Source organism: Amblyomma americanum, chromosome 2 (genome assembly GCF_052857255.1).
Source record: "Amblyomma americanum isolate KBUSLIRL-KWMA chromosome 2, ASM5285725v1, whole genome shotgun sequence".
NCBI lineage: Eukaryota > Metazoa > Arthropoda > Arachnida > Ixodida > Ixodidae > Amblyomma > Amblyomma americanum.
The window spans coordinates 44,128,698-44,150,452 of record NC_135498.1 but is presented as its reverse complement, the minus strand read 5'-3'; the positions used below and the strand labels follow the sequence as shown (position 1 = coordinate 44,150,452).

Genomic DNA, 21,755 nt, shown 5'->3' with positions numbered 1-21,755 from the left:
CAGCCGCCGCGGTCCGGTTCGAACACGGGAACTCCGGATCAGCCGAGCGCCCTAAACACTGAGCCACTGCGGCGGGTACCCGAGATAATACACCCTACACGACATAGACACTCTACCCGAGATTCGCAGTACCGGTACGAGGAGCCCAGTTCCGGTACGAGCCGCGCATCGCAAGCCGAAGTGGGCTCCTGTCAGGCTGCACCGGTCACTGCGCTAGAGCAGGTGAATCGTTAGCTAGCAGCTATGAGAGCATTTTATGCGAGTAAGATCACGTGAATATGTAGCGATTAGCAGTTTCGCAGATAACCACATTGCCAAATCAGTCGAGTCACGTTGCTTTTCGAGCAAGCGCGAGTGCGGTAAACATGAGCGCGGCGGAACCGGAAAACGGAGACCATATGGTTTGAGCGCATGCTCAGTAAGTGCGAGGACAGCCATAGTTGCCGTCAGTTATTGTTCGCGTGAAGAGGTGCGACTGATATCGTCTGAATGGCAGAGCACCAGTCGGCCCTGCTGCTACGAAAACAGCTAAACGGTAACGTTCATAACTTTCCCGATCTTTTCATATGCCACAAGCCTCGCTGCAGCGCTTACTTCTCGTTCGAGCCATCCCGGTCCGGACCGTGCCGCCTAGGTTTTAACTGCTTTCTTTTGTCCTCGCCTCCCAAGGCTATGCGCTGCGTCCGCCGGATTTGCCTTACGTAGCGTGTCTTCCCGTCACCTGTCTTCTGCTGCGAGTTTTCGGGGTCATTAAACAGCGCGACATTTCCTGCTTAACTCGCTTCCGACGCACCTATTACTTGAAAGAAGAGAATATCGCCCCCTCCACACCTCGCCGTTTCCCCCTACGCTTTTGTTAATTATTTTTGCGCCGCGGGCTAACCGTAGCTTCGGTACCGGCCCATTACGTGCGTCTTTCTTGCGCGGTCCGCGTAGCTGTGGCCTTTGGTTAGAACCGGGCGGCGTTTTCTGCGCACCTTTCAATCTGTCGGACGTCGATGTTAGCACGCTTTCTCTGTTGCGCAATAGCGATCTGTGAAGCGCTTTTGAAATCACACGCTCACACGCGCGCCTAATGGTCTTCCGCCGCGGAGGCCTGACGTTTCAACTGCCTTGACCCTTTCTTTCCTTCTGCGGCTGTGCCCGCTCTGGTATCACCTGCTCGCTACCGGCCCCCCGCGAGTGTCGTAGTTGAGCACATGCGCTTTTTTTTTGTTTGCTCCCGGTGACTCGTGACGTTTTGCCCGGTGTGACTTCACCAGCCCCCGGTGATCATTCTTGTGACGAAAGCTGATGGTCGGTTGGTCGCCGAGGGCGTAAGGCAGGCGTAGTCAGGTGATCCTCCTATTGATTTTGGGGTTCGTTGTTATCAAAGGTAGAGTTCAAATAAAGCGCATGAAATTAATCTTGTCCCTGGCACCGGTGTCGTATGAATCGCGTCTTTCGTCAGAGTACTGTGTGTCAGTCTTGATACACCGTTTCTGACTGTTAGCTGTACAAAAATATTATCGTTGTTTGCGTATTTTTTTGTGTTCTTTGGTGCCGTGAGGCGCTGAAATGTTGCGAGACGTTAGGTTTCTGGAAGCAGAAGTAGCGAACGCTTTGCTTATACAAATATGTGTGTGTGTGGGTGTGTTTTGAATGTTTTGCGCACTCCTGAGCACCAGCGACTGCAGTTTCTCTGTTATTTCTAATTTTGTTGTCTTCAGAGCTGAAAAAAAATCCTGTGGAAGGCTTCTCTGCTGGGCTAATAGATGACAATGACATCTACAAGTGGGAGGTGCTTATCATTGGGCCCCCGGACACACTCTAGTAAGTTCATTTTTGCTTCACCCTGTCCTGTGTATGCAGGTTTGGTACTAGTGCTGCTGTTACTACAAATTTGGCAGTCATCTCTTGGGTAGGTGATCACAGATATAATCTGTTGTTTGGCTGCTCATGTCAGAACTGAAGTGCACATATATGAAGAGCTTGTTATGGTGTACATGAAAGATGCCGACAGTTAACAAAGGAAAGCATGGCAAAGTAGGTATATATTTTTTGACATAGTAACAGGCAACATGCCACCAGCAAGAACTGAACCGACGATCACCACGTGTGCCATGTGGTGTTGTTGCATTAAGCAGTGCAAGTGACATATGGAAGTGATGGGTTTGGCTCATACTAGAGGCGTGTTGGTGATTCTGTAATAGCAATTTTAATTTTGAGCTTCTGGGAGCAAAACTGAGCAATAACAAAGCCCATTTTTTGCTACAATTTGTACTATGGCAATAAAGCAATACCCCTTGGGGAATTCGTCTAAATATTGGACATTGTCATTGCTCGGCCATTGTGCTCGCTAAGCTTGAACATGTCTGCTTATATTTGTGTTGTGTGTTGCCCCTAGTGAGTACCTAAAGGCACAGCAAAGAATGCTTGCTTTGTCGCCAAGTGTTTCAGCAGCTGTCTAGGTGTCTCAAATGTGGCTTTTTTAGGGTTTTTATGATTTTACTTCATTGTAGTAGACTTGGGACCTTGGCTTGCTGTGGTGGCTTTAGTTGCTAAGACGTTTGGCTGGCGACCCCATGGTCTTGGAGTCAAATTCTAACTTTGATAGCTGTATCTCAGTGCCGGTGAAATGCAAAAACTCCCACGGGCTGTGTTATGTCAGCACATGCTAAGGAGCCCCCGGTTTACAAAATTAATGCAGAGTCTTCATAGTCTATAGTCTTCATCTCATAGCCCTTGTGCAGCTTTGCACTACCTTGCATACCATACCAGACTAAGGACCTTGAATGTCTTCATAAAGCTGTCCCCATTTTTAGCTCATTGCAGCAAGAACATTGCCATTGGTGAGGGCTTTGTGCTGAAATGCTGATGACAACCTTTTCTCTAGCCTAAGCCACACTGCTGGTGCTTGGGTTGTTTTTTTTTTCTCTTTTTTATTTTGTGAAATCAGTTCGTACAAACTTGATTGGACCTATAGCCAGCTCTGCTAGTAAAAGGTCCAAATACAAGTTATTCACAAAAGAAATGCACATTCAAACAACGAGTACCAAAAGACAAATACTACAGCCACGCCACTGCAAATATGTGAAGCGCAGATATATTCTGAAAGAAAAATGGCCGAGTGCGAGAGGCAAGACGAAAAATGTTTACAAATGCAGAAAACCAAACACAAAAGTATATAGTCCCACAGTTCCGGACAGACAAGAAAAGTTCTATTGCATTTCAATAAGGCCGAAAAATTGTTTCAGTTTGATGTGGTCGGAAACTTCATTCTGTATCTGGGCACCATTGTATTCTAATAGCCTTTGACCGTATGTGTTGTTTGACATGGCGGTAGGTTAAATCTCCTAGTGGCAGCTCTTGTTTGTCTCATGGGTTACTTAACAGTGTAAGTGGAATAATTAGTTGTTTATTATTGTGCTTATTACTTGAGCTATCTTTAGTTTGTATGCAACCGATACCGGTAATATTTGCAATTGCTGAGTGTGGTCGGCTAGGGTCGGTTGCCTTTGCGAAGGTGATGGTACGTGTGGCACGTTTCTGGAAACCTATAATTTGTTCTAAATACACGCAAAATCGGTGCTCAAAAGCATTCCCTTGCCCGTAATAAAAATATGACAGCCATAAGCTTCCAGTGCATATCCGATTTGATTCTGATGGGTCAGCTGGCAAAGCTGTCTTTAAGGAAGATAGTTGGCACAAAAATTTCTCTGCATATACTCGGAGGCTGCATATTGTGATGGGGTTGGTGTTTTTCTACATACTATGTTCTTTCTTTTTAATTGACGCATTTCCCTGAAGTAGTCTTACTGAAGCATTTATCATAACAGTGGTGTCATCTCATTAGCATCATAGTAATCTCTAAGGATGGTAGTCGCCGACAAATGGAATTTTTCGGTGTACCTGGGTGGATAAAAAAAAGTTAGCTTACACTTGGGAAAATGTAGACCTAGTGGTCTTGATGCGTGGTTTGAAGGGTGTTCTAGCTGTGGCCAGTTGGCTTTTAGAGATATGTTATCAGCGAATTCTGTTAATTATTCCCCTTTTAATGTCGTAATATGAAAGCTACTAGGGGAGCATTATTGACAGCTGGCTGGGCCATGAACGGATTGTGTGATAAGTGCATAGTATCTTGCTATATGGGAAATTTCATGTCCGTGTAGCATGGCAAACAATGCTTGGCACCCTATCTGTGTTTATAGTCTGTGCATATCTCACAACTACAGTGAAACAAAAATTTTCAGCAGCCACACAATATCACGAGGCATACCACAATCCTTTTTAAGTGCCATAGCATATGTGTACAGATAAAGGCCAACTTCAGAGCCTTTCTTTAATGCCATTCTTTATTGCACAAAGCAGTGGCCAAAATCATTGCTTTGCTGTACTTGTGCCGTGCAGGTATGGTGGCAACCATGGTATTCATGGTGCATTCGTGGTGTTCTGGTTGACATAACATCACAGATAAGCTACGAGGCATTTTGCATTAATTCATTGTTCTTTTCCCTTATGCTGTTTTAAGCTGTTCAGCAGCCATTTGCCTGGAAAAAATTTCACAATTCCGGCCCGGTCTTAGATGGGCATAAGCAGGTGTACTGTATAGGTTGGATATCTTTCTAATATGTTGAGGCAGTTCACCATTTAATCTAATTTTTTTTGTTGGAAAAATGCGTTTTTAACACTTTTGTGTTAAAACGTAAAATTGAGGGAATCAAAGTTCTGTAAGCCTTTTCATGACTTTCGGAGGAGCAGTTTTTTTGGACTATGCAGAGTGTGTGAGGGAGCTTAATTTTCCTTTTCTATGAGCACAGCTTAGTCTCCATTGTCGCAGCTCCCAGAGGTTGATTAAGAAAAAATTGAAATACACAAAATGTTGCATATCTTAGATACCATTCTTGTGATTTTCAGCTGCATACATAACACACTGTTCTGCTGTAGGAATAGAAAAAGCAGTTGCGTGCGGACGTGAAGTGGAGCTAGATATGGGTTGTGCCGCATGTTACACTTGTTCTCAGTTCTGTTCTTGTTTTGTTATAGCAGTGCTTGCAGTTCCTTCTTATCTTTTTTTTTTTTTTGGTGAGCAGCAAATTGGTGCTGTGGGTGAAAAGGGGACGTTGCCTTCCTTGACATCATTGTAATCTAAAATCTGCTGGCACATTTGGTAAAATATCTTGTTTGTGAAAAGCGTAAAACACCAAATAAAACCACTCTCATCATTTACAAATCAAGCACACTACATAAAATACAATGTAAACAATAAAGTGAAACACGTGCGAGCACGTGCTGATGTCCCAGGTCTCTGAGACGAAGTCTTGCAATCGGAACTGAAATCCAACCATCCCACATGGTCTTCTATCTCACCACTGCTGCTCTAAAAAAAAATATAGCATAAGAACCAACAAAGTGTTCAGTGTAGCCTTTCACCTTTGAGCAGCGCACGACGAAACGGATGCCATGATCCCTGACTGGAGGACAACGTCCAGTCAGTTTAGTTTTTCACATCACCTCATCGCGTTGGGAAATGAAAAAACAAAACTGAAACCAAAGAAATCGTGTTATAGAAGTAAACTAGATGGCGCAGTTTGTCCAGGAGCGTTGACTTAAACTTTTGTGTCGGGTTCAAAACCTCGGTCATATGACTGATCACCTCTGGCACGGTAATGAGAGTTAGTGTGGACAAGAGTCATGGTGTATTGGCTGTGATGTGCTGAGCACTGGCGTTAGATTTTATTTGCTCGTTTCTAGGTACAAGTTTTCTGAATAGGCAGTTTTTCTGGAATACATTGCTTTTCTGTCCGCTCATCTGGAATGCCATGAAGAGAGCTTTGTAACAAGGCTCGCAGGGCCGTGCCCACTTTATTTGTCCTTTTCCTCACGAAAAGTCTTTAGTTTTGCTTTTATGCTTTCTTATGTTTGAGAAGTCGTAAAAAATGTGGCTAACATTTTCCTTTCGATTTTGCTCTTTTTCTTCTTTCTAGCGAGGGTGGGTTCTTCAAAGCACATTTGTACTTCCCAAAGGAGTATCCGCTACGTCCGCCGAAGATGAAATTCATCACAGAAATATGGCACCCAAACAGTGAGTAGTGTGTCGCTATCTCTGGCCACGTGGCGAAACATTGCAGGCACTGCAAAGGCAATGAAGATGACGATGATACCTACGTCTGCGCGCCAAACTATCATGAAAGTGCAGTGTTAGAAAAGAACCGTGACTCGTTAGCAAGGGAGATCATTGAAGCTCACTTAATAGGTAGGCTCCCGGAAGAATGCATCAGTGCTTCATCTATCGCGTTGTCAGAAAAAGAAAGACGATACCTTGATTGCGAATATTGACAAGTGCTTGCTCACTGATTATATTGTATTCTCGCGCATGTGATTTGCTTGGAGGCACATGACTGGCACACCAGTATGTCAGTCACGCATGTAAGTGTGGACTGCATTCTTTCTGGCCGCCAGGGAGGTATTTATACCTGCTGGCATCCAATAAAACTTTAGTTGTGAGACAGCGCTGTGTGGTGTCCCTTCTTCATCTCTGTCCTGTCGTTTGCGCTGTAGTTATGGATCATCGTAAACACCAACTCGCCCAACAAATGCTTTTGTTGAGTAGTGTGGCACGTGCAGAATGTCTCATTTGGGTCAGGCCAAGCATGGCCCATCTCGAGAAGTGATGGGCTTCTAACTGTTGCTCCTCAACATAACACTTATTCTGTGTGATTGAGTGGTAACCTTGTTCTTGCATGTGGCCCTCGATGGCCGTGACACCGGTGGTTGTGGTGGTGTAAATATACAGGTGGGATTAGCCTTACAGAGACCTGTTGGCGATTGCTCCGCCTGTGGCCGTGACACCAACTTACACAGTTCGTGCACATTTTCACACAATGCGCTCCCTTGTGTCGCAAAGTTGCCGTGCTTGTTTTGGTGCAAAAAATGGGATGTTACGCATGTAAGCAACTTCTCAGGATGTTTAAAAAACGCGGGAAAATGGTAAGCACTTTCTCACCTAGTAGAGTACACCATGTTTTCAGGATTTGTTGTTTGCCTGTAGCAGTACGCATGGCCTTAGTAGTTACTGCCCCAAATTACATGCCCTCAAAGATGACTTGTGGTGGTTTTATGTACACTCCTGTGACGTGTCACCTCGCCGAGAAAGTGTACTGTAATAATTTATCGTAAGGAATCTGAGTCATATCTTCTTTGCTCATATTGTGCACAAGGCCCCCTGCACAGCGTTGTGGGGTGGACACAACCTGAAAACTTTGTTCCAGCTCCTTTAATGGAGACTGTGGACAATTGAACTTGGGCCTGTATCAGTTGGTTATGCTGTGTTTAGGGACAAAAGGTACTTTCGTTGAAAACGGAGCTTTTATGTAACAGAGAAATATGAAAGACTAAAAAGACTAACAATGGCCTTACTCATGAGCAAACACCAGTGGCGTCGAGTGCTGCCTAAGCATGGATATCTGATGCCAGGGCACACACCTCATCTATTCTTGTTGATCAAGCAGTCCCTAAAGTGGTATTCACACCGGCAATGGAATCCCTTCTGAAGCATGGATCTTAGACTGCACATGTTATGCCTCCGAGAGGCTGTCTGGTGACGCTACTTCCAGTTTACTCTGGCAGTAGAGACGGGGACTGTTTGCTTGGCCCGAGTGGCATTTTTTTTTGCATCTGGCAAGTTTTCAGCCCTTGTTGTGTGGGGTGCCTGCGTTAGCATCCCCTGTTTTAGGTGGTTGCTTGTATGGTAGTAATTATGCCCCCTGACCTCCCGGCTGCCTGTATGAATGTGGTGCAGGAGAACGAGTGCAGTTGGAAGGCAACACCCTGTACATCCCTCTGCATTGGGGTTCCTCGTTTGAATACCTCTTAATGCTCTTGACGTCATCACCAATGACTTGGAATTTGAGCAGTGGGAAAAAATACATAAACTTCTACTCGAAATGTGTCAGCAGTACAAAAGTTCTAGCTGTCCTTAATGCGCCTTTAAAGCACAAAGTGTACACAGTCTGAAGAACGCCCGAAGCTCTCTGTTGCTGTTTCTGTCACCACTGTCAGTTTTTTTGTCTCACCTATGTCTCGCTGTTGTTGTTGCGGTGCAGTTGAGAAGAATGGCGATGTTTGCATCTCGATCCTACATGAGCCGGGGGATGACAAGTATGGGTACGAGAAGGCAAGCGAACGCTGGCTTCCTGTGCACACTGTGGAAACCATTCTCATCTCTGTCATCTCCATGCTGGCTGACCCCAATGATGAGTCTCCCGCCAATGTGGACGCAGCGGTGAGCGTTTGTGCGGTGCAATGCATACTGTCATGGTGCTAGTTGTGGCTGGTTTTACGGTGATGGCTGCATGCCGAACCGGGATAAGCGGTGTTGATGTCATGCTGTGTTGCACCTGAAAATTCCCATGTTCACGTGCTGCTTAAAAAGTGCTGCCTACATAAGGCCCATATGCCCTAGTCATAAGGCTCATGTCAGTTTTAGATACAAGGGAATTGTTGGCTAGGTGGTGAGAGCTACCGGTAGTGCCACATGTGGTGTTGTGGCCCGGGTGAGGGCGTTGCGGGGTTGCAGCTATCACGGAGATTCCTTTGCTATGGGACAGGATGTAGGAGCCCTTCAATGTGGCTGTCACTGCATCTGTTAGTTGCGTATCCTGCTGCTGACTCTCTATTCTCAGTAAATTTAACCCCATTCTGGTGTGTGTGGACTGATCTGAAAGAAACATTCACTTTTTAGTGGTTTCCATGATAAGACACACGTTTGTCTACACTAAAATGAAAGCGGATAATTTATTTCGCCCTGACTACTGACAAGAGAACCAAGTTCTCTTGTATATGGAAGCACACACTGGAGTGCGATGTGTCAGTTATGCCGTCTTCAAGTTTGTGGCGCAGTTTTTTTTACATATTCTTAATTACTATTCGTTTTGTGGGTGTGATTCCATTGCCACAATTAGTCTTACATACCTCGGTACGTATGGGCTTAATGCTGACACTGTAGCTGTAGGCCCAAATGGTGTTGAATCAATATTTTTGATGTTGTGAAGTAATTCGACCAAATCAGGAAGTTTGAATATGTGGCAGTTTGGTGTTGTGCAACAAAATGGAGTGCATTCTGAGGAGTCTGACAAGCATTGTCCAAGTGCATTAGAGCACATAAAAGAAACTTGTGGCTAGGTTTGTAGGTTACGGTGAGGGCTAGGAAGAATAGCCAAGTGCATTGTTTTGGGCATGGTAGTTGTTGCCTATCCCATTCATCGCTGATCTGGGAATGTGCTGTTACTCTTGCACAGAACACTACGTTCATCGTGATGTCAATCTTGGGTGCAAGAGTAGCGTGACACAAGTAACTAAGCACTCTGCACGTGGCGAAGAGCCGACAACCACTAGGAATTTTCACCATCTTGTTTGACCTTAATCCTGAGTCCAGTAACCTTTAATGACTTCGCACGAGTCTCCCATCCTGCAGGCGTTAAAATTGTGGTTCTTGGAGGTATCTGTTCTCCATCATTGCTCAGCAAAAGGACAGACTCCTCGATAGGAAGGCATTGTGTTGCCTCTCTTTTCATGGCGGTGCACATAGATCTGAAGATAAAACTGAGATGGACGTCTTTCAAGAACTGATACGGGCACGTTACATGGTGGTGTTAATGTATTTTTGGGTCTTTTTTTAAAGCAACTTTCACTGCTTGTAAAGTGTTTGCTTACAGTGGTTCTTCTCTTTTACAGAAAGAGTGGAGGGAAAGCCACTCTGAATTCAAGCGAAAAGTGGCACGTTGCGTTAGGAAAAGTCAAGAGGAGGCCTAGAATAAATTTTTGTGTAGTTTAACTTCTGGTAAGTCCTCATTCTTTGTGTTACTGAAAACTGTGCTCATGAGGTCTGAATCAGTGTGATAGAAAGGACGTGATACTTCCTAGACGAGCCATGTCCTGAGAAAATACTTGATTACTTAATACAGCATGGTGTTGCACAGCACATACCGTGTACACTTGTGTAAGGACCGCAATTTTTTTTTCGGGTATGAATTTTTAAGGTGCAGCTCTTACACGAATTAAAAAACGGTTTGACCGTATTTTTTTCACGATTATCAAGTAAAATGGGATGCAGCCCATACACACGTGCGGCCCTTACACGAGATTATATAGCACAACTTTGCCTTCTTTGTGCTGCTCTGTATCACAGCTGATGCTCCCCCCTTCCCCCCAGGAAAGAGGATTATTTACCTTTGAGGGAATGTCGAAAGGGCACATATGTGCAGGAGGTGTGGGGTAAGATCCCTAGTGCTGCCAGGTACCCACCAGTGACGCAATGGGTGCAAGCTTTCCCCTGGTCTGGTGCTTCGGTTCTTGTTCTCTTGGGTGAAGTGCTTGGAAAATGGGTCTGTGACCCTACCTTGTGTATCGAAAAATAGGTACCTTGTGCCATGGTGCTCTTTGGCAAAGATTCCCTTGCCCCATAAAAACGCATCATCATTGAGAGGACACTGGCAAGAGTTGTAAGCATTTGTTGAACTTTCGACTTTGTTTCATTGTAGTGCTCATGGTAGATTCATCAATTCTTTCGCTATCAATTGTGAAGGAATTTTCTGAACTTGAAGCACTGCCACTATTGTGCATTTTTGTCAGTTATGCTGCAAATTTTTCCCATGCATTCTAAAGCATGTGTGTCAGCCACTCCTTCTTTTCTTGGTCAGCCAGCCCATTGGCCTGCAGAGAAGTAATATTTATAAGTTTCAACAAACTTCACTCAGTATGGGCAGAAACATGCATTTGAAGCACTGTGTTCTGTTAGTGTCATTGAAAAGTTGGTGTATATGACTTTCTTTTGTGCCCCTGCCAAAAGGAATCCTCTGATTGCGTCCTTGCATGTGTGTACGGCCATTTTGGCATTGAAAATGTTTGCTGTGGAGGTTTCAACATGTATACTAGCAGCTGATCGTGCGATGGAATCTATCTCCCATGGCCAGTGTAACTGCTCTTCTCCTATATTCCTGAGGTTTGTTGTGACTATTGAAGAGCGTCTGTCAGCCATCTTGTCACTGCTGTTTATTTTTTTCTTTTGAGTGCAGGAAAATGCATAATGGCCATACTCGCAGGCAGCTACATTTGTTGTATTGTAGTTTGTATCCATCACGTGTGAGGAGGTAATGAGAAGCGAAAATGAAAAGTAATCACCAGGCAGTCTGTACTGGGAATTCGCATCACAAGAAAAAAAAACTTTGCCGGCGACGCGAATGCACCCGAGCGTGTTTTCTGCAGTTATGTGTGGCCCACACGGGCACCTCGATGGCCAGCACCTCTGCGCTTATCGGTGCTTACGGTGTACTAGGCTCGCTCAGTGTCGCTAGGGCTAACGTGCTGTGCACTGAAGCCGCAGCTGAAAGCACTTTCGATCTAGCCGCCGATTATCATAGGAATGTATAATCTTGTCCCCGCCTCTACAGTAACTTCATGCTGGCATGAACACACAGTTGATTTTCCTGATGCCTTCGTCAGTGAAGCACGCGGAAAAATAGGCCAGGCGAGCCACCTCGCACCGACGATGAAAAGTGAGCTGCCTATTACAACTTCAGTGTTGTAGGCGTTACCGAAAAAAAGTAACTGAATACGTTACTCGTTAACGCTAAAAAAAAAGGAACGCGTTACCACCCTACATTAGCTACAAAAAATGGAACGCGTTACCGTTACCGAAAAAAGTACCACACGTTATTGTGCCGTTACACCATGGTCATAATTTTTAATGAGTGCGTCTTCGCTACAAATACTCACGATAACAGTTTTATAAACCTCATATTTCACATAAAATTTGTAGTCCCAGCAGCGATCTTACTCGAAATCCGGATTTAACGGGAATACTTTGCACAAATGTGCAGAGCTTAGCAATGTTATAGTGGTCTAAAATTGCCTGTAGTGTTACAGGTGATGGCTTCTAACTGTGTGGCACTTGTTAAAGCCATTTTCTGAACATAAAAGTGACACTTCCTCATCAATTCTAACCTCACAAAGAAAACATCACTGAACTCTCAACAAATTTACGCTATTTCTGAAAAATATGATGTTCCAATATGCTCGGCATGCTTCCACTCTTTAGAGAGTTGTGTGTGTGAGTGGTTTGGGAAGAGGTGGTAGGTGAAGGAGAGTGTGTGAATGCGTGTTTCTGCACGTGTTTGGTGCTTTGTGGGTATTTGTCTTTTTTCTTTTAGTTGGGTGCGTCGTCAAGGGCAGGAGTTTTCTGGCATGCAGCAAGGGTCGCCGAGAGCACCTGTACGCTTTGTTTATTTGCAACATGACTCTAGGTGCTCTGCACTTTTTTTTTTTTGAAAAAGGGGCAGGGGGTGGGACAATTGGAACAAAAAGTAACTACCGTAAAAACCGGAATATAGGTCGAACTTTTTTTCAAAATACCATGGTGAAAAGTCGACCCCCGTCTTTATATACCGGTCATTGGCGGAAAAAATACGGAAGTCTTGCAGCAATGGGTGGCTGAAGTCAACAGCCTCCATCACCATCGCCATCAGCAGCAGTGCGCCATTTTGCGTTTCAGTAGATGCAAAGCGGAAGTTAACGGCAATTTACCGTCACCTTCAAGAAAAACACTATTGAGTACGAGGAAGCTCACGGGAACCTGGCGGCACAGCGCGAATTTGGAGTATCCGAAAAGAGCATTCAGTACTGGCGGAGGCAGAAGCTGCGTATTACAACTTGCAGCAACCAGAAGAAAACATTTCGTGGGCAGACCGTAGTGTATCGAGAATAGGAAGGAAAAGTTGCGCTGCGAGCAAGATCGCTGCCTATGACTGCCGAATGCATCCGCGTGAAAGCGGCAGAGATCGCGCGTGCCTCTAGACTCACGAGGGCGCAATTCAAAGGCTCACCATCCTGGTTGCGGCGATTCATGAAGAGGAGGGCTTTGCTCTACGGCGCCGTACTTGCCTGTGCCAGAAACAAACACGCGGGCCGATTGGTGCGCGATATTGTTAAAAAATTTGCCGGGTGTAAACACAAGCAGCATTTAAATGAAATTAAATACTGTGACCATTGTGCAACCTCTCGAGTCGCATTTGTTTTAAAGTAAGGATGTCTTTCGGTACTTTTCTCATTGAAAAAGATCTTTTTCATTTTTAGAATTGGTTAGTTAGGGGGTCGACCTATATTCCGGTCCGACCTATAGTCCGGTTTTTACGGTAGTAACTGTGACACCTCACGTTACCGAAAAATGTTAACATAAGTATGTTACCCGTTACAGTTCCGAAATGGTAATGAGTATGTTACTAAGTTACCAAAAAAAGTTAGGTGTTACCGGTAACGCCGTTACTTGTATCGCATTACCTCCAACACTGCAACTTAGGCACTCCACTTCCTTTTTTTACTTTTCTAGGTACAGGGAGCGCCGCTTGTCTGCACATCCTGTTTCTCGGCAGCAAAAGATAAAGCAAGGGTTGGTATGAAGAGAGAAAAAAAAAGAGAAAACTGCACCTTTGAAACCACTTTAAGACTGTGAAGGGTGTGCAGGCAACTGGACAGAGATGCAAAGAGAAATTCTTGTTTTTTGAAGAGGAGCATTGTTCGAAAAGTGCCACGGTAGCAGGCAGGCCTACACTGGACCTCGTGAAAGGGCAAAAATTCGGGACAGTGGCAAGCAGGCTGTCGTTTGGGAAATGGCGGACAAGACGTTCCCTCTGCGTGTCCTCGAGGCGCGACTTTGGCTGCTCCGGCAACTTCAATGGCTGTTCCTCCGCACTGAAGCATAGCAATGTCGACGAAATTCATTTTGTACTGCGCCGTCCGCCCGGCGGGGGGGCGGGTGGTCCTGCCACCGTCATTTCCCTTCCCTGCTGCCCTCCCTCCTTGAAATGAAAGCGATAAAAGAAATTCAGACTAAGGCACGCTTGATATTTCATATGCATAGTGGTCTTTCCCTGACCCTTCCGAGTTTATTTTCAGCTTAATGGAAGGCTCGGAAAGTATGAATGCATGCGAGTGTTTGGTTGCTCATGAGTTTCCTGTGGCTGCATTCGTGTTTTATGCTTGGTGTTTATTTTTCTGGCTGTGTAAGGTTAAGGCATGGCTCTTTCTGTTTTTTTTTTTTTCCTTGTGTGAGGAATGTTTGCTTGCATGTGATGCCTTGTGTTGAAGAATGTCAGGATGTTTGAGTTGAGTTGGTAGAATGCAATTTGCTCTTTTTGTTCTTGAAGCAGCGAAAAAGGGGCACTTCCACTGCTTGGTGTGTATTTGCTATCGCAGTTGGTCTGCTCTTGTACGAATTAATTGCTTTACTTCAGCGACAGTAAAGAGTGTCCTTATTTTGATGCAGCTGCCCAGACTGAGTGCTAGTTATGCATGTTAGTATTGTTGCTGATTACATTGGCAAACTTGCATACATGCTTGCATCACTTGCATTTTTATCTGGCCGGCTTTAATTGGCCTCTCATACAGCTTGGCTTCCTGCCGTACCATTTCCGCTGAGCACTTTTTCTTAGCTTCATTATTATGGCTCGTGCTGCGGCAAATTGGACAAATGATTTGATCTGTCCTAACGCTACAAGTTTCGGCAAATCAAACACTTTTGTAAAAATTTGCTAGCTGGTTGTGCTCTAGGCTTGGAAGTATTGGCAAGAAACTGGTCTGCATGTAAAGCTTACCTCCTGATGCTGGAGGATAGTTTATTTGAGCAAAACTCTTCTCCAACTTATAATGTTCGCTGGACATCCTGGCCAAAATATGCAAGTGCAATGTGTGTGTGTTTTATATCTGTTGCATCAAGCCAAGGACCCGAAATGTGTATTTACTTCGTGTGCACTATGCGCTCTCCAGCAGTTGTTTTGGGGCACATGCATTAAAGAACTGAAATTCAAGGCCTTACTAATCGGAGCACTACATTTAAAGTCATACTTCATTAGCTTGGTCTCTCTCGCATAGAAAGAAGGCGTAAATTCAATTTTTTTTCTTAGTTTGGCCCCAAGAATTGCTATGCTGAGCTCTGATGGGAGTGTAATTTAACGTCATTGGAGCTTTGTGTGAGTGGGCATATTGGTCGTATCTTATTCCTCAGTGTTGTTTGGCTGCTCCCATTTTTTTATTTCCCAGGTATGTTAAAATCATTCATTAAAACTCCCAAGATTTCATGGGATAATTCGTTGCTTTCTTGTTTGCCGCCCTTCAAGGATTCTTGCAACTGCCATTATTATCCCCCAACTTTATTTTTCCCAAGGTGCGACTGGATATAAATTAGACACCCTGTAAATTTTTCTCGGCTTTGTACAGTTGACTAAATATATTTTCATCTCTTTAGGTGTGGTGTTCTTTGTTTCATAACTTGGGTGGGGGTAACCTTAGCCCTTCCAGGCTGCGTTCAGTATTTCATTTTAAAAGAAAAGCCAATTTGTTAGTTTTTCAGTGCTAAACAAGACTGAATTTGTGTTTACATAATTGTCTAAAAATTGCCACACTGGTAGAAAGTTCCAGCGTCTGCATGATGGGATTTGTGAAGCATCTAAAGGATTGTGGAATTTCTTTGGAAGCGAGACTCCAGAAGAAAACAAATATTAACAGTGGCAAATTCGGTGTATTAATGGCAAAGGATGTGCTATGAAGCTCTTGTTTTGTGAAATTTATACTGTGTTCACTACTTGGCATATAAAAAGGACCAGATTTGTCACATGATGGCTGCTAGATTGCAGCTAGGTGTAGCACACCCTTGAAAGAACCTGCGAGCTCACTTTGTGCATGGTTGTGAACATATAGCGCCTTATAGGGTTTACCTGCACAGGCCTAAAGTGACTGTGACCATGCCGGCTGCTGGGCGCATTGTTGAAAAGGCAGAGAACTGTTAACTCATTGGCTCCTATTTTGCCGCTGCTTTCACACCTCGCATAGCCTTGCAATGCGCTGGAGTCCAAAGGTAGCAGCAATATTTAAGGGCTTTACACCACCCTGGATGACCCCGCCTCCTTTCAGCAAGAAAGGAAGTTGCACCTGTTCTTGCTTATGTGGTCGCTCTTTCCTGCAGTTTCGCAGTGCTTGGGTTAGGGCCACCATACCGAGATGGATGAGCTGTGGAGGAACCAAGTTGTAGGGGGTTGGTACCCATTCATGCAATTCCATGATTGCCACAGACTTCACTTCCGAGGCACGTTTATTCGTTCTGGGTGCCCTTTATGCGCTTTCCCTGCATCACCTGCCTTGGCAGCATTTCTAATTCTGTGTGCACGCAGGGGCCCCATCATTGCTCACTGCTTTTTTTTTCTTTGTACAAGCCCAAAGGACCTGACCCGACATCAGTATCTAACAGCTAACTCAATTTAGCAGAAGTATTCCGTTTTCCCCTCATGGCGGGATTCACTAATCTCTCTACCAGCTGGCCGTGTGACTGTCACAAGGTCTGCTGAACGCCTCAAGAACGAAGCGGCCAATGCCCCTCGAAGGAGACCCTCCAGCCAATGGCATCGACAGATTGCCATGATGTGGTTAATCCCCTTGCAGCTGCTAGTGCGACATTGTATCGGCATGGCAGGTGCAAGGTTAACCCCCTAGGCGAAACGAAACCGTTGGGTCCTGAACCAATTGGACATTCCAACTGAAACCAAAATGTTTCAATTGCAACATACCAACTGGAGCTTTCAATTGGTTCCAAACACAGTTGGAAACCTCAAACGGACCGTGTTCTTTTTTCTCGCCCAGGATGGATTATAGCTGTATTCGCGAGAGCTGGTCAATATGATTAGCTTTGGGAGGGGTCTCTTTTTGAGGGCATTTGTTGCTTTGTGAGTTGCACCTGACCTAAGTGTTGCATTGCATGTAATGTTCTTCATGAAAAGCAGTTTCGCGCTTATGTTGGGCTTGCCGCTGGCAAACTTGACAAAAGCCGAGCCCAAAGGTTTCTCTTCCAGGCTATGCTGCATGGCTCATAATGAATCGCCAATGTTCAAAACCTGCAGAACTACTCTCGTCTTCTCCCTTTCAGAAAGTAACTTCCGTGGATGCTAGAAGAGTCTGGCAAGCTCGATTCTTGGGCTCTGCTGACATATGACCGAAAACAGCATGTAGAAAGTGGGCAAGAAAGGGCTGTGTGTGCAGTCTGTTTCTTATCTTGCCCTGTTTCTATGTTTTTGTTATGTTTGACGAAGGCTGTACAGCATGATCGTACAGTTTGGGCTAGAAAGTAAAACATCATGGAAACGTGGAGCTCGGCAGAGAATATGGGAGTGAGTAGCTGAAGTCGCTAAGGAAAAGTGTTGCACAACACTTGCTTTAATGCGAGTATACCACGGTAACTGAGTCAGTATGAACAGTGAGTGGCTTCTGAAGCAGAGCAGTGTATATTTACAGAGAACACTTCACTCTGTCAACGACAGGTGGCGCCACTAGGATGGCCACCACTTCTGGCCTTCGGAGCCATCACTATCAGCATCGGCGCGTAGTACGAAACGCTGCTGCGCAGCCTGTGTACGGACGTCATTCGTATAATTAATATCTAGAGCTAATATCCCTGTGGTCTAGCAACAGAAAAGTAGACGTGCTTATTACAAATGGGAAACTTCGCGACACTGCCGCCGTTTTTCGAGGAGCTGTCTTGCGAGTTCATGCTGCTCTCGGGGAGAACAGAACGTTAATGTGTTCTTCCACGAAAAAAAAAACATCGCAAACGCCACGTGCCAGTTTTATTTCAGAGCCAGCAGTAGCTGCGGGAATGCCAGAACGAGCGTACATGCCTGTAACCTTTTTCATCTTCGACAAACTCTTATCCAATACATTGATTAATCGGTGCTTTTTGAGACGTATTGCATAAGTGCTTCCTGGGCGTCGGCACAGTGCTCCCTAAGCTCGTGCGTACTTGGCGCTAGCACGGTGGAAGCGGCAGCGGAGTTTTTGCAAAAGTCCACAAAGAAGGCGCTTCGACTTCCAATTCTTTCGACCAATGCAAAGCTCTACAGAAGTACGCTAATGCACGGGACAGCGGTAAAATTTATCATGACGACTTTTTATATTTCCACTTATTCTGGCTGGCTACATCTGCGGGTGCTGAACTCCGCAGCGGTTTTCAGTTTTACTTCGCAAGTGAGCACCAGTCGAACGGCGGCTAGGTTCTGAAGGGGCCCTTGAAAAACATCCATATTATTCCTTTGGGAGCCGGAATGGTAACGAAGGATAAAGTAAATATCTGGGGAATTGACCGCCGATCAAACGCGCACGTTTGGTAGCAAGTCCCGTGCGCAGTGCTACACATATTTCTCAATTTGGCAAAAATACCTGTCTCTAAAAAGCAAGCTTTCAGAAATTGTCCCGCTTTTAACCTGCAGTTCAACATCAAATTATGCGGTCCACAAATAGCGTTAGACGGTAAATTGACAAATAACGCGCAGGTAGTTGACCATGGTTTGTTGGCACATTCGAGGCGATATGTGGGCAGTCTGAAGGAGACGAGTAAATGAGCTCGTTGAACCAAGCATTTTCCAGTACCAACACATTCTATGCACACTCGCACTAAGTTTTTGTGCCGTCCGACAGCTCGTTATTCACAGCGATGGCCGGAGAAGCGTCTTGCACGCCGACAGCCCTCGAAACGAGAAGGCCGGCGATGGCGGAATGGTCCCGTGACCAAGTATGGCGGCGCCCATGCTCCCGCGCTGTAAAGCGTCTATATGTGCACTCCATTAGTCTCCGATTTTATAGTTCGCTACACTAGGCCTCCTAGCCTTCGGCCTTACTAGTACACCACAGCCTTCCAAAGTCGGAAAATATTTTATAAAGAGCTTTCGCGTTGGACCAATATATGTGACCTCCGAACTTCGTGCAGCTAGGATTCAGTAACGTTGCAGCACACTCCATTGGTGTTGGGGCCCTTGGTCGGTATGTACGGTCTGCGTGCAGAGGCTGCCTAGTTGGAGCAAAGATGACCCCGAAAACTTCATGTACTGCGCATGATTCTCAGTACCCTCCTGGAATAAACTTTTAGTGTTGTAGTGTTTTTTTTTTTTTTTAAATGGGCCTGAGATTACTTCTAGCTCGCTCTTCTGCTTCAAGAAAGCCAGGAATTGGGGACAGTAGAGAACGATAGCGATTTGCTTAAGGTCAGGGGGCCACGGAGGAAGTCTATAAGGAGTGGAAGCTCCGCCGTCAGCGGCGACCAGAAAAAGTCACAAGCCCGCGGCGCCACTATCCTGCTGGCGGCTGGACGACATCACCATCTGGGCTAAGCACGGATCGGTAGGAGACATTGAAGCCAACCTGCAGCAAGCGGCGGAGATTGTGGATGCTTACGCCCGCCGCTGCGGCCTTGAATGCTCCCCGGCCAAATCGGAATTTGTGCACGTTCGACCCTCGCCGAAGTGCACTACCAAAATCGAACTGTCCCTAGCAAGCGGACCCGTCTCAGAACACGCGGAGATCAGGGTACTGGGTCTCTTTATCAATAAACACCGCCGTGTCGACACAACACTGGCCAAATTGCGCAAGGTGGGAGACCAGGTGGGCCGCATGATCCGCCGGGTTTCCAATAACCGCGGGGGGTTACGGTGCAAAGATGCCTTGCGGCTGGCGCACGCATTCGTAACCAGTCGAGTCTTGTACTCGACTTCTTATTTCCACCTTCGCAAATGTGACGAGAAAGCCTTTGAGGTGGTTCTCCGTAAGACTTACAAGTGTGCTCTCGATCTCCCGGTCACCACGTCCAACCAGCGCCTCCTGGGCTTGGGGATGGTCAACACCTTCATGGAGCTCCGAGAAGCACACTTGACAAACCACTACACAAGACTCTCAGAGACGCCGTCGGGTCGCCGCCTGCTTGCCCGACTTCACATCCAACACTAACGGAAGAGCGCGTGCGCATCCCCGAGATCTGGAGATACGCCCTGCACGAACGCCCTCTTCCGTCCAACATGACACGAGACGACCATTGTGGCCGACGCCTCGCGCGGGCGGAAGCCTTGGCACGCTACTATGGAAACAAACACGGAGTATTTTACGTGGACGCCACCGGCCCACATCATGGGGGTTGGTACACAGCCGCAGTCGTCCACCAAAACACCGCAGTGAACAGCCTTACGTTCAAAGCTCAAGACATTACTCATGCGGAAGAGGCGGCAACCGCGCTCGCCGCCGCCGATCAGGACTCGCGGGTCATCGTTCCCGACTCGCGGGGGTACTGCAGGAACATAGAAAGGGGCTTTATTCTCTATTTGGCATACCGAATTCTTCAACATAGTAATTATCCCGGGGCTCCCGCGTCCCGCACAATAGTATGGACTCCCGCGCACACGGGTCTCGAGGGCAACGAAGTGGCCGACGCCGCTGCCCGCGCGCTCACTCTCCGGGCATCACCCTCGCCTCCCCCCGATGCGGACTCCGACCCTAATCCGGCTTTTGCCTTCAAGGAAATCATCCAGTATTACCAATTCGGCCACGCAATCTTTCCTAAGCCCTGCAAGGGCCTCACGAAGGCGGAGGAACACTTACTCCTTCGCCTTTATACTAAAACACTTCTGTGCACGGCAGTAATAAAAAATTTCGACCCTGCGTGCACAGGGGAGTGCCCGCACTGCAGGGAAAAGTCTTCGGACATTTACCACATGGTGTGGGCATGCCAATCAACTCCGCATCTTCCCCCTATCCCCAACCCTGCCCGGGAGGACTGGGAGGCGGCCCTGCTCGGCTGCTCTGACCTGGCGAGCCAAAAGGCCCTGGTCGGGCGCGCCCGAGCAGCAGCTACCGCCAATGGGCTGCTGTAATGAGCAGCCCACCTAGCATTTGTAAGGAACGGACCCTCAAGGACCGCTCCACTAGCTCCCTGTATATATTTTGAAAATAAAGTTTTCAGTCAGTCAGTCAGTCTCGTCTGCTTGTCTGCTCTAAGCGCGCGCGCCGCCGGAGCGCCTGCCCAGGCGCTGCATTTTTTTTATTTTTTTTCCTGCTGCTTCTACGAGGCGGCGCCACTGCATGCGCCCCCGTCGGCGCATACAACAACTGTGACTATCGCCTGCGCTCGCTCGCGCAGACGGGAGTTTCACCTCCTGTATAGTATAGCCAGAAAGTGACGGAAAAAAATGGTAAGGTTTTAACGTAGTTACACAGAGTAGACGCGCGAAAGCATGTGTTTAGCCCGATAAGCTCATGGTTTTGCTTTTCTGGGTCGTCGGCACGTCTGGAGACGATATTGGACTGGTTAAGCTCCGATAGAGGATGGGCTGATCCGATCTCTTCGCACTGCAGATGGAAGTTGATGTACTACGATGTGCAATGCACAGTGGGAGTGTGTTGCGGTTTAACACGGGGCGTGATCTGCTGCGGCGATAGCGGAGTGCTCTCGCGCTGTGGCCAACGAAGCTGATCTGTTCGCGCCACCACGGGTTGGAATCCCAGTCACGACAATATTTATTCAAAGTCAAGGCTTCAGCGATGGCCCGGCTTTTGCAGCTCTGGTCGTGAAGTAGAGCTTACGCTCTAAAAAAAGACCTGCAGGATGGATACGGGTGTGTAACGCGAGATTTCGCGATAGCCGTTGCGGACAATTGTATAATGGAATCGGAAAAGGCAGCGCTGTCGCGATTTCATGGAACATTGTTCGTGCTAAGCGCTCCTATTCAGAGGGACAATTCGTGATGAATATCTGCGATGCCTTGGCACTATTCGACCCGAACGATAAACTTAAGAAAATGGTCAGCTCTGACTTCAACAGACTTTCAGCTTAGCGCTCGATGAATCGACGGACAAATCACAATCCAGGACAAGTCGCCATTTTCGTTGTTTCATCCAATGACAGCGTGAGGGAAGAG

At 46.5% G+C, this 21,755-nt stretch overlaps 1 protein-coding gene and 1 pseudogene across 3 annotated transcripts; both read left to right on the top strand.

The window, feature by feature from the left end:
* The first annotated feature begins 379 nt into the window (after positions 1-379).
* On the top strand, positions 380-15,276 carry Ube2g1 (ubiquitin-conjugating enzyme E2G 1). Of its 3 annotated transcripts, none has more exons than XM_077654068.1 (6): positions 380-535; positions 1,710-1,812; positions 5,967-6,064; positions 8,085-8,263; positions 9,715-9,820; positions 13,364-15,276. In XM_077654068.1, the coding sequence occupies exons 1-5, from the start codon at positions 490-492 to the stop codon at positions 9,790-9,792; spliced, it is 504 nt and encodes a 167-aa protein (XP_077510194.1). In that variant the 5' UTR covers positions 380-489; the 3' UTR covers positions 9,793-9,820; positions 13,364-15,276. The 3 variants fall into 3 exon arrangements, with proteins under 3 accessions (XP_077510194.1, XP_077510196.1, XP_077510195.1); XM_077654070.1 differs by having other exon boundaries at positions 11,457-13,455; XM_077654069.1 differs by having other exon boundaries at positions 11,430-13,455.
* A 753-nt stretch (positions 15,277-16,029) lies between these two features.
* LOC144119663 (uncharacterized) lies at positions 16,030-20,756 on the top strand (annotated as a pseudogene).
* Positions 20,757-21,755: the final 999 nt, after the last annotated feature.